General features: G+C 44.3%; 2 protein-coding genes across 2 annotated transcripts in view; one reads left to right on the top strand and one right to left on the bottom strand.

Moving 5' to 3' along the window:
• adamtsl3 (ADAMTS-like 3) overlaps positions 1-19,342 on the bottom strand; it is a 740,135-nt gene that overhangs the window by 431,969 nt on the left and 288,824 nt on the right. Inside the window, exon 4 of the mRNA XM_059952647.1 lies at positions 5,315-5,442. Within this exon, the coding sequence (XP_059808630.1) occupies positions 5,315-5,442 (128 nt within the window). The remainder of the gene's footprint in view (positions 1-5,314; positions 5,443-19,342) is intronic.
• LOC132382339 (uncharacterized) lies at positions 13,137-17,466 on the top strand. Its single transcript, XM_059952467.1, has 2 exons — positions 13,137-15,396; positions 16,714-17,466. The coding sequence occupies exons 1-2, from the start codon at positions 13,235-13,237 to the stop codon at positions 17,210-17,212; spliced, it is 2,661 nt and encodes an 886-aa protein (XP_059808450.1). The 5' UTR covers positions 13,137-13,234; the 3' UTR covers positions 17,213-17,466.

The following is a 19,342-nucleotide window of genomic DNA, read 5'->3' on the forward strand; positions in this document are numbered from 1 at the left end:
AGGGAATAGGTCATGAATTCTTACTTACTTTGTGTCAGTTTGTACACTGGGACCAGAAGGAGAAAGCAATATTCATTCTTTCAGGTTGTAGGCTACCCAGATGGAATGTAAGATGTTGCTCCTCCACCCTGAGGGTTGACTCATTGAGGCACAAGAGGACACTGTGGACAGACATGTCAGAACTGGAATGGGATTCAGAATTAAAATCTTTGGCCACCAGGAAGTTTTAGTTTTGGCGGATGGAGTGGAGGTGCTCGACGAAGTGGTCACCCAATTTAGAACGGATCTCACCAGTGTAGAGCAGGCCACATCAGGAGTACCAGATACAATAGATGGCCCCAGAAGATTTGCATATGAAGTGTTACCTCACCTGGAAGAACTGTTTCAGGCCCTGAATGGAGGTGAGGGAGGAGGTGAATGGTGTAACACTTGGGTCACTTGAGTGGGTGTTGAATGCTGAGAGGGAGATTACTGGGGAGGGGCAAATGGGCAAGGGAATCACAGAGGGAATGATCCCTGTAGAAAGCTGAAAGTGGGGAGAGGTAAAGATGTGCTTGGTGGTAGGATCTCTTTGGAGATGGCAGAAGTTGCAAAGAATGATGTGTTGGAAAAGGATGCTCACAGGGTGGTAAGTAAGGACAAGAGGAACTCTATCATTGTTAAGGTGGCGGGAGGATGGAGTGAGTGCGGATGCCCAGGAAACGGAGAAGATGCATGTGAAGGCAGCATCAATGGTGGAGAAGGGAAACCCCATTCTTCGAAGAAGAAAGAGGTAATCTCTGATGACCTGGAAAGAAAATCCTGATCCTGGAAACAGAGGCGTGAGAGAGGAAGGAACTGCAAAAAAACATTTTACAGAAAACAGTGTGGGAAGAACTACAGTCAAGGTAGCTGTGGGAATCGGTATGTTTACAAACTTTGAAGGAGGAGTGTTCCAGGCACCTGCAGGGTGAGGAACAACACATTATATTCCATCTCAATAGCCTCCAATGTGATGGATTTCTCCTTCAGGTTTTTTTCCCCTTCCCTTTCCCCTTCCTCTCTTCTTCTATTTCCCACTCTGGCCTCTTATCTCTTCTCACCTGCCTATGACCTCACCCGGTGTTCTTTCTCCTTCCTGTTCTCCTATGGTCCACTCTCCTCTCCTATCAGATTCCTTCCTCTCCAGTCCTTTACCTATCTGGCCATCTGTGTTTGGCTGATCTGATTAGGCTGGTTTGCATCTGTCCGAATTGGAAAGAAGCTAAGAGATCACCTGAGGCTCAAGGCTGAGGGGAGAGCCATACAGCAACACCGCTTGTAGCCCTGGTCCACTTCCATTCAGAAGCTGACACAGGTCAGTCAGCTTGAGCCAACACAATTGAAACATCCTAGAATAATCAGATGAAGAGAAGAATAAGAACAGAGAACAGAGAACTTTGCGAGCGCAGGCGATGGCAACTCTGGAGATCAACAAGCAGAGAAGTGGTGATCACATCTGGATCACGAAGAAGGCCTAGCCAGCGTAGACTTCCCTTCCGGGGTATGACCTTTTCACTTGGATTTTTCATGGAGGGTCAAGGGAATCTAATGGGTTTGCATATAGGTGTTCAGTTGTGCTTATGAACTGAAACTATACAGGAACCTGTCATTAAATACAGATTCTCTTTGTGCCTAACTGATCGTTATTGTTGGTTGAGGGTAACCCTTGTAACACAATCACAGATACATTGAGGTAACACGAAAGCAAAAATAATAACAGAATGTACAATATAGTGTTACAGTTACAGGTAGACAGTTAAGACACAAGGGCCATGATTGAGGTAGATTGAAAAATCAAGAGTTCTTCTCTATCACAGTAAAGGATGCGCAGCTGCCTGTTACTCAGCATGGCCCAGATTTAAGGCAAGTTTGTGTAAGATCAGGATCTGTCTCCATCCTCCTGAGTTAGTCTCTGACCTGCTAATCCCCTCCAGCCTTTACAGTATTGCACAGCCTTTCTGCTAAAAGTTGCCAATGATGTCTTTAGTGCTCCTGCTAATGCTGAGGAAAAGCCCAATGATAATTTTGGAGACTTAAGAATAATTTGACCTTGTTCTGTTTTGACTTTATCCGAGATGCTGGGTGTTTTCAGCAGCCTGTAGATCCAATACCCTTAACTTCAGAAACGATTCTTCCAAATTGCTTCAATCAAAAAAAATAAGTTTGGGCAAATGATCAAACAATTAGTGTGGGCAAATAATTATCTTAAAATGGAAGAACAGCAGCTGAACTTTTATTGACTATAATCACAAAGTTATTTACTTGACTATAACCACAAAGTTATTTAACAAGGGTGCTTAATAGTTAAGTGAAAGAAAATGGGTTGGAGCTCAGTTTGTCAAGGTGCACAACTGTCAGTGTTGCCAACGTGCCGCAGCTCAAGTAATGAGGCTTGGTTATACTTTGTTCTGCATTTTTGTTGCCATAGGGTCCGAGGATTAGGTGTAATCCCATGGGAAGTTTATTAGAGCTGAGATGGAAGAATGTGGGAGAAAGGCTGAATAAGATGTTCAGACAATAATCTAGCCTTGTTTGACAACCGCCTTCACTATGACTGTCTCTGTGGTAGACCTCATAGTTTGGTCATCTGCATGCCATTATGGAGCTAGCACAGGAGTCAGAGAAATTGGCCCTTTATCTCAGTAAGTCTATACAATCGTGAACATATTTTTATGAATTCCATTTTATTCTCATCTCCTTTTCATCAACTACTTCCAGATTTTATCACTAAGCCATATTCTAAAAATAATTTGCTATTTCTAATTAGCTAACTAATCTGCACCTCTCTGGTTTGTGGGAAGGAACCAGAGCTCCAAAAGGAAGTTCACACAAGGATAAATTGCAAAGTCCACACTGAAACACCAGAGGTCAGGATTGAACCCAGATCACTAGAACTGTGAGGTATATATGACGGAGATGAACTTTTATAGGCAGCTGAACTTGCAGAAGGCATTTCACACACCCTTCTAACTGACAGGATCAGAGAATTTGATGAAGCCAGAGAAAGTCATGCTGCGGTTTTTGCTGTCTCTAAGTTTCTCTTGGGGATGTCACGTGGTGGAGATCCTAACCACTGTGCCTCTGGATGGATGGAATCCCCTCTGTGATTGGTGGGGAGGGGGTGACAACTCTTCGGTCACTGGGAGGAAATCCAAAGCCTGTATGACTGCATGACTGGGAACAACATTTAGAAGAACCAGACCATTTTAATTTTTTTAAATTATAGACAATTATACAGCCACATTGGCAAGCTGTAATTGAGAATCTGCACCCTACACCTTTAATTAAGTTAAATACAATTCCTTTCTGTTCTTCTGGGTACTGTATTCTGTATTATTAAGTTCCACTTGCACACTAATAGCATTCCAGAACTCTATCCAAACTTCCAGAGCCAAACCAATTCAAGTATGTTGGGTCAATGCCTGCCACCACACCGTCATACCTGAAAGCGGGGAGAAATTTCCCTGCAAAGTTTGCCAAAATGGCTGTGCTATGCTGCATAAAATAGCTTGATTCCTTGTGAAGTTTATTTTAGCACCACGATGAATTAGCCCTAAAATTAAGTTGAAACATTAAACAATTACAACATCATGGTCTACTGACTCTTCGGTTTCTATACTTGACTCACTGTTTCAGCCTCATAACCAGTCTTCAGTGCATGAAGGGAGTCAGGTTATTTCAAGACCAACAGGAAAGGCTGGAGTGAGGAGAAAGGGCTGAAGGTGGGGGATTGGGCCATTAAATCATATTGAAAACCAGAAAGAAACACAAATGCTGGAAATCTGAAATAAAAACAGAAAATGCCAGACACAAGCAGCAGGTAAATCAGCATATATGGAGAGAAACAGAATTAACATTACAACTCAGAGACCCCTTATCATAACTGGGAAAGAGAGGTATGTTACTTTAGGCAGCAAAAAAGGTTGGCAGAGGGCTGAATAGATGGAAGAAGAGGAATTTCTTTGAAAGGATGAGAGCGGGTCACCTGAAGGAGCAGGTTACGTGCAGATTATAACACGAAACATCTTTGTCTGTAATTTGTTGTGAATCATAGGTCTGTGAAACATGCTTAGCAGGCCAGACTATGCAAAAAATAAATGATGAGTGCATTGAATTGGTGATGAGTTGTTGGGCATTGGTGAGAAGGGGCAGGCAACAACAGCCAGCCAGGAGGAAAGGGTAGACAAATCAGAGGATGTGATGGGTCAGGCTTAGAGTGACTAATGAGTAAGAGTGTGATGTGTCACAACCACAGATTCAGCAGCGCAGTAGATATGGCAATTGCGCTCATGAATATGCATGTGACAGCTAATTATTATTTCATTGCGATAGTATTTAACTCCATTCATTCCGTCGTAGTGTTTGCCAAGACTTGGACACAGCAATGCTTCGCTGCCTGTTTGCATTCGGCCATGCCTGAGCAATTGGATTGTCGAGTCAACTGACTCTGAAGACTAGCGGCATTCGTTTTATTCTTAGTTGTTCTTTTCAGCCACAGTGTAGGCTCCGTTTTCCATTTGAGAGTTTTAGTTAATGGCCCTGTTTGGCCTAGTGTTTATTGTTTTCCCTTTAACACTGTTTGCATTAAAGTCTGTGAACCATCGACCTGCTTCAGTATCTCTCACTCCACATTAAGGCCATATCCGAACCTGGTGACAGTGATGGTTCCTAAGACAATTTAGGCAAGTGAATGGCTCTCAGGACACATAACTACATCCACAACAATAGGTAGAAACCTGGTTCAAGCTTTGAAATCCAGAGAAGCAGGCTTCACAGTTAATGCAATCCCCTGCTTTGTCACGCATGTCAAGGACACACACGTATCACAAAAAATTGCATAATATGCATCCAGACATGCATTGCATATTGTTGGACACTAGCACGTATGTGAACTTTCCCATGCACCCAATACATTGTACACATGGATGAAACGCAACAAAAAAAGTGAGACACCATTCTTTTTCCACATAAATTGAACCAGGTGGTACAGAAAAACGTGGCACTAATTGATTAAATTTGTTTGTTCATCCCAGCAATAAATGTTCTTGTTTGAGGAAGAGCAATGAAGTCCTGAGATCGAAGAATGTTTTTTGTCTTAACCTTCACTACAGCAAACAGGTCAACTAGCAACTTACTCAGCAGTCATTGGTAGACTGCGATTTATCACTGGCTGGCTTTTTAGCAACATAACATCCATACTTCCTTAACAAAAGATGAATGCACATGAAGCTTTTAAAGCAATCCTTCAGACATACTAAGAGATATTACTCCAATTTAACTATTTTGTTCTCACCTGCCATTTAAGCATCGTCTTAGAGAATAGGAGGCTCCTCCGCCACAGGTTCTGGAACAGTCACTCCAGGATCCCCATGCATCCCAGCCAGAATCCTTATCCTCATCTGAGCGGGTGATCCTTGATGTCTGGAAAATTGAGAAGAAAATTGCATAAGTTTGCAACCAACTTAATAATAGAAAGCAAATCCCTTGTAGTAATAGGTGAAATAAGTAGGTTACAAACAAAAATCATGACATCAGTTTTCCATTTGATTTAAAAGATAGGTTCAGCGATTTTCACCCATGACAAGATACTGGCTTGCTTGAAGAGCGGATGGAAAAGTTGCTGGCACTGAGCCTGCCATTTTCTACTCCACATTTAGAGTGAGCCAGGTAATTCTCAGTGGGTGAACACTTAAACACTCCCCCAAATGTCAGAGTCATAAATTTTCCACTAGGAAAGCTTTTCAGTGAGGAATAACCTGATCCATTTCATATGGTCTGAGTCAAAACTGAATTTTCAAAGGCAAATTCATAAATATCTTTCCTTGCAGTGCACAATTATTCACCACTGATGTTCTCAGGCTCACTGTGTCTAATATTCCAAACACTCATGTTGCTTGAGTCATTTTTCATCCTAAACTGGACTTATCAATCCTCAAATACATAGATTTCTAATTACACACATTTGGAGCTCTTCTCAAATGTGTTTATTGGCTATAACGATTTTAGACAGGAATCAATTCCATATTTCTCCATCAGATCATCTTTCCAATATCAAGGCACCCTTAGCTTATTAATTTCTGAACAGATTTATGAATGGTTTCATACCTCTCTTCTCCAATTGCACATTCTTCACCATCTTCTGACATTATACAGTATACAAGAAAAATGCTTCTAAAAATCCTGTATGGTGTAATGTGTCAAAAGCATTATCCTCCTAGGCTGTTTAAAAGCCCATCTATAAAGGCGACATGACTTTTGAATGTGAAATAATGAGATCGAGAGAAAAAAAACTACCTTTGGCAACAAAGAGTTATAAGTAATTACTTGGATCCAGTCCTCAGATCCTTGTCCAAAGATGGCAAAAGGAATTAACGTGAAGAAAGATTACTGACTGCCCTTGATATCAATGCAGATTTGATCATTTATTTTATCAAGGAGCTCTAGTAAAACTGAAGTTAGTGAGAAGAGTTTCAAACAGCACCACCTGTATGTTCCCCTTCAAGTTACACATCATCCTGACTAAAATATATCACCATTTCTCACCAAGAGCCAAATACTCTCATCTTAGCAGAAAGACTGCAGTAGTTAATAAAGCACTTATTACCAATTTCTTGAATGCTCCTCTTGAAACACATCCACATTCTCATAATTCACATGAATGAATATACAATAATTGTTTCAAGCAAAAGATCACTTCTGCTCCTTTTGATGTAAAGACCAAGAAATTCTAACTCACTGACTGAGGATATAAAAGAAATTATACACGGCATCAATTTACGTACTCATATTACTCAATCTGCACTGCCATCGCTATTCCTTGGTGCCCTTCAATGTTCCAAATCACTCCCGTTGCTAACTTTTCTTCAAAGGCACCTAAGATGCGATTTACATTCCAGCTTTGCTCTAATAATTGTGTCTCAAGAACCAAAATATTGCTTTGGTTATTTCAGTACTTGGTATTTATTTCTGACCATAAATGTACTACTGCATAGTGTTAATTTACTAACAAATATTCAAATCGAGCAGCAGTGTATTGCTCGTCTTGGTCTGGGCACATCACGGCTTTAACAGAGCACCCTGACCTCTTACTGGCACCTATTTCAATACTTAGCTTAAATATTATAATAGGAGTCATGTATTTTTATGTGGAAATTAAATGGTAACCTTTGGCTTTAATACATTTGAAATCAAATGCAGAAATCTATAAGTTTCTATCCTGGATGCAATATTCCTTCAATACCATTTCAAAACTGGAATTCTATGGAATTCGTTGCCATAGGCAACTGCGGAGGCCAAGTCTGTATGTATACTTAAGGCAGAGGTTGATAGATTCTTGATTGGTCAGGGCATGAAAGGATATGGGGAGAAGGCAGGAGACTGGGGCTGAGAGGAAAACTGGGAAAACCATGAATGAAGCAGACTCGATGAGCCAAATGGGCTAATTCTGCTCCTATATCTTATGGTCTTACAGCCTAAAAATGACATTGTACCATCTGGCTTGCATTTAAAATACACTGAAAATTCCAGTTTTTCAATGAATGGTTCAAAATGATTTGAGAAATTTCTGGCTTGTCCATCCAGGTTGAACACTTTTTTAATGAGACAGATCTAAAATAGAGGCCAAGCACTCTCATTGGCACCATAAAGGTGCTTTCAAATAATTTGTCTCATTCCCTCAAATTTTAATTATTGGCAGATTATAAGAATTAGCTTTTTAAAGATGAGTCTCTTAAAATTCTTGTGAATTTCTCTCAAATCAATTTTCTTTCAACTATATCTTTATTCCCCACTTAAGTTTAACTTCTGCTCTTGGATTTATACTCCCTACTTGTAGTTATGGGCAATTCCATAGTAAACTAACAGTGAAATCCTTTTCATCAGTGAGTTAGTCTCAGAATTCCACAACTGTGTAACCACTGGACTTCTAATTGGACACAAATCTACGCAAGGGACCACTAACTTCATATTTGGGATGGCTGCTGTTTGCACTGCAATGAATGGGGTTATGGATCGTTGGAGAGTTAAGTGCAGAAAGGTAGTTTGTTCTTTTCCTTAACCTTTATTTTGGAACTTTAACAGCACCTCAAAGGTGCAGTTAACAGAGCCACTGCCTTGTGTGCCTTGACTGCAAGTGCAGAGTTGGTACAATCTTCCCGTGGTCAGGATGAGTTTCCTCTGAGTGACCCAGTTTCCTTCAACATCGTAGAGACATTCAGGTTCATAGGTTAATTAACCCCAGTGTGTAGTTGAGTGTCAGAATCTGGGTGGGTGGGGAGGGCTGGAGTTGATAAGAAAGTTGGGACTGTAGAAAGTGGGATTAATTTAGGAGTTTCTATATGGGTGATTAATGCTCAACATAGACTCAGTGGGTTGAAGGGCCATTATCCAAGCTGATCTCTGTGACTCCAGCTTTTCATTGATTTGTATTACATGTGCTTTTAATAAATTCAATTATGAAACCAATTAAAATCTTTTTCAACTGCTTTAATCTTTTTGAGCTGTTTGATATTCAGAATCTATTCAAAGGCTGTGGGTAAGCCCAAAAGCTATCAGGATGCTCTGGGATCCTCAGGCAGAGGATCTGCCTGAGGACCTGCCACAAAACATGCTATGGTGAGCTGATATGTCCAATGCCTATTGGTCAGTTGACAGTGAATCCCATGCTGACCTTCACTGATTGGTCATTATTTATATCAACATCTCGAAAGTTCTTTGGATGAACCATTTAAGTAGTCATGCTTTGGGATCTATGGGGTGTCTATGGAGGGGTAGCACCTCTGGTAAAGGTGTTTGCCATGTTCACTCTGGGGCAGCCCATTGACCTTTGGTCCCCACTCAGCTCTCACCCATGGCTCCATGCAACTTTATGCATGTCAGAGTAGCCACACCCCAGTAAATCACTCCGACAGGTGGTTAAACCAGATGAGGACAGCCAGTGGCCTCATACACCGGCGGGATAAGGACATGCTTTTCCCAGCATGTGAAATCAGCCCCAGCAGACTGGGCAGAAGAGTTGTGCACTGAGATCCAACGGTCAGGAAAGCGGAACTATAACTCTCCATAGAGAACGAAAGGCATGACAAGGCATAGAAGACGTCATGGCCATCCACCGCAACCAAGAAAGACCCCAGTTTTTGATGCTTGCTTGGACCACCGGACCCATACTTCTGAGGTTAAGGGAGTGGAACAACCCCAGTTCAATGGCTTTTCCACATTAACAACTCACCCGCATTGTCAGACACCATGGACAATTACCAGTCATGCTCTGGGTTGTACTATTAATGTTGACATTTTTGTAGTGGTTTTACTGAACAAAGGTTTATTTCAAGTTCCAGCTTGGCTGTGTCTCTTCGTTTCAGGTCTCATCAGTAGTTATAGGGGAGTGAACACAACATAAGTGGCCGCTTGTAGATGACATGTGTGCGAACTTACATACCCAATTGGATTGCACACAGCAGATCCAGAAACTGGTTTTCCTAAGCAGCTGCACACACTGAAGGAAATATAGGTACACAGCACACTATGCTTTATTAACTCTCTTTTGTGATTAAGAGGATTGACTTTCAAATTATTCCAGTGTCTGTCAATAAACTCTGTGCTGGTTTAGTGATTTCTGAATTGCTGAGAGCCAGAATCACACCAAATGATTGGAGGTACAGAAAATAAAAGGTGCACTTATTGATCTTGGATCATTTACCTTCCTTCAAATGATGCAAAATGTTAATCCAAAGTATGGCATTAAAGGAAATGAACATGAAGATATATAGGAATAGAAATGATATATGAAAATAGGACAGTGGTGAATTGAAGGTGAAAGACCAAACTGGCATGATGGACATTTTACATTTACATCATTTATTATTATATTATAATTTGTCCTTTACTGTACCTATTGTCTTGTTTATTTATTATTGTACTGTCTGGCACTATTTTTGTGCACTTTATGTAGTCCCGTGTAGGTCTGAAATCTAATGTAGTCTTGTATTGTTTCATGTAGCACCAGGGTCCTGGAAGAATGCTGTTTTGTTTTTACAGTGTACTGTACCAGCAGTTATGGTTGAAATGACAACAAAAAGTGACTTGACTTGTCATTGTTATAGCTATATATTGCTAATTATAATTATAACTTCTATTTAATATGCACATCAGTATTAAATGAAAATTAATTTTCACAATTTTCCTAAGTATTTATCTTTATCATTTTGAAGAGAGCAAGGGTTCTGAACCTTGCTTATGCCATGGACCACTACAATTAACTGAAGGGTGCATGGAACCCGGGTTGGAAATGCATGCTGTAGACCGTCAGCCTCCTGTCCTTGGATTCCAACTCCCAGCTGACCAAAGTGGCAACAAAGGAGTACTCAGAGTTGTGAAGTCATACAAAATGGAAACGGGAACCTATCTGACCACAACGCACCTATTCATACTAATCCCATTCTATTCTCCCTACATTCCAATAATCCGACCCCCTTCCACCAGATTCCACTACCCTGACAGTAAGAGCAATTGTACAGTGGCCAATTAGCTTTGCACACCTGCACACCTTTGGGATGAGCGAAAAGACAGGAGCTCCTGGGGGAACCCCACAGAGTTGCAGGAAAAAGCTTGTAATCTCCACACAGACAGTACCAGAAGTTAAGATTGAACTCAGGTCACTGGAACTGTGAGGTCCATAGCACATCTTGTTGCATCACTGTGTGATCTTTTGTGTGTCTGGCTACATTCCCAGAATGGTTTTGATAGGTGTTGAGACTTTGCCAAAGCTTACTGTCTCTCAAAGCTGTCACTGAAATTAAACGCTTATGAGTATCTTTCAAAGTCAAAGATTCAAAACAACCAGCAGTATTTTGTGGGTGTTTTAACGAATATTTTAACAGCAAAAAAAACTATACACACTCTTGAAATAATTAAATACATTTGAACAAATGGCTTGAATAATCAAATAAAAGTTTCCTCAAGCTTTTATCATTTGTTCCCATCTATTTCAATGAGGGAACAGAACTTGCACCATATAAAATCATTTTAAAGCCAAAAATTTTGGCAATATATACTTCATATCAGTTTTAGACTTGAAATTGTGTTCTTTGGCAGTGTTTGCTATCAATATTTTCTTGGAGGCACAATCAGGTAATCCTTAAATATTTTATTCATAAGCAACGATGTGTCAAACCTACCTTTTCAATTCCTCAGCTTGAAAACAATACTTTTCAGCAAATTACAAACGAAACCCCCTCACCTCAGACAACCTCAGCTTGTGAGGTGGCATTGACAATTTTAGAGGAAGAAATATTATCTTGCAACATGGTTTTGATTTTTGCCTTTGGAATGAAAATATCACAAAGTACAAAGATAAATCCGTATCAGCCATGCTTCTTACAAATGGAACTCAATTCAGCCCACTGACAAACTGAAGCTTGAGGCTAATAGCACAAGATTTGCTTTCATAGATTTCCCATGACATTATTGGAGGTCTACAGGAAAAAGGAAAATGAACTCATTTTCAAATGTCTCTGCAGTTAGTTGGGTGCTGCCAAAATCTGTCCAATCATAGAAAAAAGTGGAAAAAAACACTCCCGGTTCATATCTGCAATATTATTGATACATCAGACACTAGTTGTACTTAAAGCTCAGTGCACGAGCCGATTTCTAAACTCTGTCAAGTCCTGGAACAAGGCACATATACTTTCTGCCACTAGTGGCTGAAAGAACAATGGCCTCAGGTAAAGGGTTATGGTTCCTGTCAAGGTCACAAACATACCCTCTCAAGAACTTGCCTCGTAATTTGGTGTTTTAAAAAAATGGATGTTTGGCATTCACTGACGACAGTTTGGAAATTTGAACAGATTGCAGCTTTTTTCTTTCAAAAATCTATATTTGCTGTTTTTGTGTTGACATTTTGATTTGCACAAAATTGTTAGATTTTATAAAAAGCTGTAATTCTTGCACATCAAATTAAAAAGGTTTTCCATTTTACTTGTTGTATTTCCCAGCAGGCTACTGCACCTGCACACCATCAAATGGTCTCTGGTGACGCCACTTTCACTGGCAGCATGACAATCAGAACCAGCAGACGAAATGATGGAGCTAGTAAATAAGCAGTTAAATGAGGCAATTCTGGCTGCAACTGCACAAATAAATAGCATGCATTCACTTTTTGCTGGAAGGCAAATGGTAAATTTCTAACAGGAGCTCAAATTAGCCCCAAAATTGCTTCCTTTGGTTCCTTGCAATTTGTAGCGGATTTAACATTCAGGAGATTTCAATGAATGAAAATATTATTGCTGCTTTTTGCAGATTCAATGCTCCAATCACCAAAAGCCTTCAAAAGCAATAATCTTGGCAGCATGCAAATAACTACATACTTTACTGCCTCTTTAATGACATCCTAATCCCAGGATTCCATATAATGGATTCCATATTTAGCCTTCAACAGTATAGCAGGTTAAAAAACGATACCTACTTGCAACACCCTCAATGTGATGAGCAAGCAATATAGGTGAAGATTGCTGTTTAACTTTGAGCTGGAGGGAGGGAAAATAATAGTTAGGTTATCTCTTGTTGAAGGCTTGGCTATTCTGTCAAAAGCACAAATGCACCAGCATCTCTGCTGATGACAGAACTCACTTAGCAATCTAAAGGTAAAGTACTGCAAGTGCCAGAAATCTGAAATAAAGATGGAAATACTCAAAAGATTTGGCGAACTAGAAAGAAACAGTTCCCCTGTGGGAGGGAGGGATGGATGGTGCAGAGTGAGGTGCATGGGTAAAGCAACGAGCAGCCCCCTTCTTCGCTGACTTCAAAGATGATAAGAATTCTGTCTTCACAGAGGAGCTTGAAACAGACATGTATAAACAATTGGTCTGCCTGTGAGTCGAGTGACGTCTGTGGAGAGAGAGGAATTGCCGATTCTTCAGGACTGGTACATGTTTTGACCCAGAAATGTCAACATCTCTTGCTCCCCTCTCCTCCTCCCCCTGTGGTGAACTATGTGCCTGTCGGGACACGCCCCTGCTGACTGCTCCTGTGGCTCCTCCCACAGACCCCTGTATAAAGGAGACCTGCGGCCTGAAGATCGGCCTCAGTCTCCAGGACCTTGTATGATAGACACTCACTCCTGGTTCCTTCTTCCAGTCAATAAAAGCCGATATCTCGCCTACGTCTCAGTGTGAGTTATTGATGGTGCATCAATTTTATTGACTGGAAGTTTTAAAACATGGAACCCGTTTTGCGTCCGGACCGGTTGGATTTGGACCCTCAAGACCCTGACGCGGCTCTCGCTTTTGAACACTGGCTTGCATGCTTCCAATCGTACTTGGCGGAGCTTCGTGCGACTGAACCCGCCGTTATGCACAGAATCCTACTCTCGAGGGTCTCCTCCAAAGTTTACTCCTTTATCCGGGACCTGCCGACCTACGAAGGGGCACTGGACGCCCTCAAACGACAGTACCTGCGGCCGGTGAACACCGTCTACGCAAGACATCGCTTAGCTACCCGGCAACAGCGGCCTGGCGAATCGTGCGCTGAGTTTCTCCGAGCACTACAGACACTCGTCCGAGCTTGTGACTGCAAGACGCTCACGGCAGAACAGCATGCGGAGCTGCTGGTGCGAGACGCCTTTGTGACGGGACTGAGGTCAGTGTACATGCGCCAGCGGCTGCTGGAGAACTCGGATCTTACCTTAAGCTCGGCGATAGAGAAGGCCAACGCTCTAGAAGCTGCGCGGCATAACGCCGACGCTGTCCAGTCGCGCGATTCCCCGCCGGTTTCGTGGACGCCTCAGACCCCGCCACCGCCGGCTCCCGGAAGCGAATTCGCCAACGCCGCCGCCAGTCGCCATTCCACGAGCTCCCCGACCCAGACCACGGCTGTGGCCCGTAAGAAACTCGTGCCTTGTTATTTCTGTGGCCAAAAGAAACATCCTCGACAACGCTGTCCAGCGCGAGAAGCGACCTGCTCCAGCTGCGGAAAGCGGGGCCACTTCGCCAAGGTCTGTAAGTCTCAACCTCGAGCGGAGTGCAGCGCTGCGGGTGAAACGTGGGGGCCGCCATCTTGCATGCCGGGATGTGGGCGGCCATCTTTGTCGACGTCAGCACGCCCCGCCCCCGATCCTCGGATGCTGACCGGGTACCCCGGATGTGAGCGGCCATCTTTGTCGGCGTCAGCATGCCCCGCCCCCGACCCTCCGATGCTGACCGGGTACCCCGACGATCCAACTCTGGCCACTGTGACTCTCGACCAAAGCGCCCCACACCAGCTTGCAAGATCCATGATGGACATCCAGGTGGAGGGGCATTGGACTGGATGCCTGTTTGACACGGGCAGCACTGGGAGTTTTATTCACCCGGACACGGTGCAACGCTGCAGAATCGCAACGCGGCCGGTCAGTCGGAGGTTCCATTTGGCCTCTGGGTCGCAGTCCGCAGACATCCGGGCGGGTTGTGTAGCGACTTTGGTGGTGCAAGGCACAGTATATCGGGACTTTGAACTGCTGGTCATGCCTAATCTGTGTGCACCTGTGCTATTGGGGCTGGACTTCCAGAGCCATCTCAAAAGTGTGACTATGGTATACGACGGGCCCCTCCCACCACTCACTGTCAAGAATCCTCAGTTTTGTGGGACTTCTTCACATACCCCGCTACTGACCACACACACACACGGACACACACATCCCATCCAGAACCAGGCCAACAGCTGCGCTACCGACACTTGCAGCCTCTCCACTCTCAAGATCCCTCCCCCACCGCTGTTCGCCAACCTGACCCCCGACTGTAAACCTGTGGCAACCAAAAGCAGGAGGTACAGCGCGGGGGACCGGGCCTTCATTCAGTCGGAGGTGCAGCGGCTGCTCAGGGAGGGGATCATTGAGCCGAGCACAAGCCCTTGGAGGGCCCAGGTGGTTGTTGTTCGGACTGGGCAGAAAAATAGGATGGTGGTGGACTATAGTCAAACCATCAATAGGTTTACGCAGCTTGACGCATACCCCCTACCCCGCATCGCGGATATGGTCAACCAGATTGCTCAGTATAAGGTGTACTCGACAATAGATCTGAAATCCGCTTATCACCAGCTCCCCATCTGCCCAGAGGACCGCCCCTACACCGCCTTCGAGGCGGGCGGCCGGCTCTATCACTTCCTGCGCGTCCCTTTCGGTGTCACGAATGGTGTCTCTGTCTTCCAGAGGGAAATGGACCGGATGGTGGACCAGTACCAACTGCAGGCCACATTTCCCTATCTGGATAACATCACCATCTGTGGTCATGACAGGCCAGATCACGACGCCAACCTCCAACGGTTTCTCCAAGTGGCCGCAGCTCTGAACCTTACTTATAACAGGGACAAGTGTGTTTTTGGTACCACCCGCCTTGCTATACTTGGGTATGTCGTGGAAAACGGGGTTATTGGGCCTGATCCCGAACGTATGCGCCCCCTGTTAGAGCTCCCTCTTCCCACCACTCTCAAGGCCCTCAGACGGTGCCTGGGGTTTTTTTCCTATTACGCCCAATGGGTCCCCCATTATGCAGACAAGGCTCGCCCCCTGGTCAAGTCTACCTCGTTTCCCCTCTCTGCTGAGGCCTGCGCGGCCTTCAACTGCATTAAAGCGGACATTGCCAAAGCTACGATGCATGCAGTGGACGAGACCGCTCCCTTCCAAGTGGAGTGTGATGCCTCCGATTTCGCTCTGGCTGCTACCCTTAATCAGGAAGGCAGACCAGTAGCATTCTTTTCTCGCACCCTCCAAGGCTCTGAAATTCGGCACTCCGCGGTGGAGAAAGAAGCCCAGGCCATAGTGGAGGCTGTTAGGCACTGGAGGCACTATCTTGCTGGCAAAAGATTCACTGTGCTGACCGACCAGCGCTCGGTTGCGTTCCTGTTCAGCAACCAACAGCGGGGCAAGATCAAAAATGATAAGATTTTGCGGTGGAGGATAGAACTCTCCACCTACACCTATGATATCCTGTACCGGCCTGGAAGGCTCAATGAGCCCCCTGATGCCCTATCCCGGGGAACATGTGCTAGCACACAGCTCGACCAGCTGTACGCCCTTCATGCACAACTTTGCCATCCGGGGGTCACCCGATTTTACCATTTTGTGAAAGCTCGGAACCTGCCGTACTCCCTGGAGGACATCAGGACGATGACCAGGGACTGCCAAATTTGTGCCGGGTGCAAACCGCACTTCTACTGTCCTGACACGGCACAACTTGTCAAGGCCACCCGCCCTTTTGAACGCCTGAGTGTTGACTTTAAGGGCCCCCTTCCCTCCACTGACCGCAATGTCTATTTTCTCAGTGTTATTGACGAGTTCTCACGGTTCCCCTTTGCCATCCCCTGCCCCGACACCACTGCCACGTCCGTCATAAAAGCCCTGCGCCAGCTCTTCACTCTGTTCGGGTATCCCTGCTATATCCACAGTGATAGAGGGTCCTCGTTTATGAGTGAGGAGCTGCGCCAGTACTTGCTAGCTAGGGGCATTGCTACCAGTCGGACCACGAGTTATAATCCCCGGGGTAATGGCCAGGTAGAGCGGGAGAATGCCACAGTGTGGAAGGCCACACTTTTAGCCCTTAAGTCCAAAGGGTTGCCGGTCTCTCGATGGCAGGAGGTCCTCCCTGAGGCACTGCACTCTATCCGCTCTCTGTTATGTACGTCCACCAATGCCACCCCTCACGAACGCCTATTCTCTTTTCCCAGGAAGTCTGTCACTGGGACCACCCTACCAGTTTGGCTGACGTCCCCGGGGCCAGTGCTGCTCCGGAAACATGTGAGGAGCAATAAATACTCCCCGCTGGTGGAGAGGGTTCACCTTCTCCATGCGAACCCCCAGTATGCTTACGTGGTCTTACCTGATGGGCGGGAGGACACGGTCTCCATCCGCGACCTGGCACCCGCAGGTGCAGCAGACCACTACCCTGAAGGCTCTCCGGTAACTGTGAACCCTGCACCAGAGGTGACACCGTACTCACCAGGCCCTACACAGACTCCTCACGACACTTGTATACCGGGCGTTTCGTACGCATTTATACCAGGCGCCTCGCACATGCATGAGGGTTCACCGGCGCCTAGTGGGCAAGAACACGCGCAACCCCCGTCCCCTGTGCAATCGCCAATGTTGCCGGCACCTATGCGGTCACAGCCGGTGCTACGTAGATCGCAGCGACAGATTCGACCGCCTGATCGGCTTGACTTGTAAGAACCTTCGCTACATGAGGACTTTTTCAAACGAAGGGGGGGTGAATGTGGTGAACTATGTGCCTGTCGGGACACGCCCCTGCTGACTGCTCCTGTGGCTCCTCCCACAGGCCCCTGTATAAAGGAGACCTGCGGCCTGAAGATCGGCCTCAGTCTCCAGGACCTTGTATGATAGACACTCACTCCTGGTTCCTTCTTCCAGTCAATAAAAGCCGATATCTCGCCTACGTCTCAGTGTGAGTTATTGATGGTGCATCACCCCCCACCCCATAGTTGCTGCTCAACCCACTGAGTTCCTCCAGCTGATTGTTTCTTGCTGCAGGTTCCAGCAACTGCCACCTCTTGTGTTTTCATTTCACCACCCCCACCGGGAAGTCACTTCGACGTGTGCCGACACGGAAGAAGATTTCCTTCAGTCCCAATGCAGCATTTCAACCTGAGCTATCGACATTTTCTTCCCCTACCCCCACCGTCTCACTCAACAGATGCTGCCTGACCCAAGTCGCTCCAGCAGATTGCCTGTTGTTCCAGGTTCCAGCATCTGCAGTCTCTTGTGTCTAACTCTACAAAAGTTCTCTGGCTTGTGCAGTATTTCCAAAATATTCTTTGCCTTTTCCTTCAAAAATGTAATTATAGAAACACAGAAAACCTACAGCACAATACAGGCCCTTCAGCCTGCAATGCTCTGCCAAACATGTACTTACATTAGAGATTACCTAGGGTTATCCATAGCACTTTATTTTTCTATGCTCCAGGAGCCTCTTAAAAAACCCTATTGCATCCACCTCCACCACACCTGAAAGCTGTGCCCTCTCATGTAAGCCATTTCAGCCCTGGGAAAAAGCCTCTGACTATCCACACGATCAATGCCTCGCATCATCTTATACACCTCAAATCATCAATTTTTTTTTAAAGAATAGGAGCAAAGTTTAGGTATGGCAACAGTAATTTTTCCTCTCAGCCTGACCTTTCCTCCAAACCTCATTGTAGCAGCAGAACTGTAAAAGCATATACTTCCAGCATTCTCCTTCCATCCCCTTTCCTTTAAAATAATTCTAATAAAGTCTGCATTCTAGAATCAAAATCATTCCAGAATCAGAATTATTATCACTGATGCATGTCGTGAAATTTGTTATTTTGTGGCAGCAATACGACTGTGATCATGAATTAGAAATGGTAAAAGATAATCTAATGATTAGAAATTGAAAACTTCTGTTGTAATTTGGTTCCTTAAATTCATGCTCATTTCGGTCGAAGGGGTAGATGAAGAGAACTGGTCCTGTGTCAATGCACCTCCTATTTGAAAATCACATGGAGTCAGCACGTAGTCCCTTCTGTGCAGCCTCATTCTTCAGACTAATGTCTTCATTCTGATCAAGTCATTGCTCAGGGAATTTTACACTTGCCATAAATCTAAATCATAGACAGTTGCAAATTTAATGCAATATTCATCTGCACATTGACAAATAACTACACCAAGAAATATGTGGTGAGAATGCTATCTGATGTAAACCAAAGGTGTATTAAAATTTAATGTTTACGCAGCTTTTGTGATCTAAATCAAGTCTCCATCAAAAATCAACAGCTACTTGCCAATAGTAAACAGCTCTCGCTCGTCAAAAGTAGACATCAATTGAGAACGTAGAAGAAAATTTGGGTGAATACAGTGAGAATTCTTATTGGGTTGACTACAAGAAAATCTCAATTTCATTTGCTACAGTGCTGACTGCATAAAACATCAAGATTCAAGTACATTTAGTATCAAAGAATGTATAAGTTATCTAACCTTGAGATTTGCTTGCTCACAGGTAACCACAAAGCAAGAAACCCGAAAGAACCCAATTAAATAAAAAATAAAAATAAAAGACCAACACTTGCTGTGCAAGAGAAAGAAGAAAATACAAATCTTGGAAACAATTGAAGCCAACAACAGCATTCCGGACCAAAATTGAGTCATTACATCCAAATCCCAGAGCAGCCTAGAGTAGGCCCAAATCCTCACTTATCATCAGACTAGCAGGCATAGAGCACAACAGCCGGAGAAAAACAGCATGAGTTAGGGTACCAATTCCAGCACAAGCTGGCACATGTTGAGGAGCTATTTCCCGAACCTACTCACCTTCCAACCTCA

Source organism: Hypanus sabinus, chromosome 28, assembly GCF_030144855.1.
Source record: "Hypanus sabinus isolate sHypSab1 chromosome 28, sHypSab1.hap1, whole genome shotgun sequence".
In the NCBI taxonomy this organism is placed as follows: Eukaryota; Metazoa; Chordata; class Chondrichthyes; order Myliobatiformes; family Dasyatidae; genus Hypanus; species Hypanus sabinus.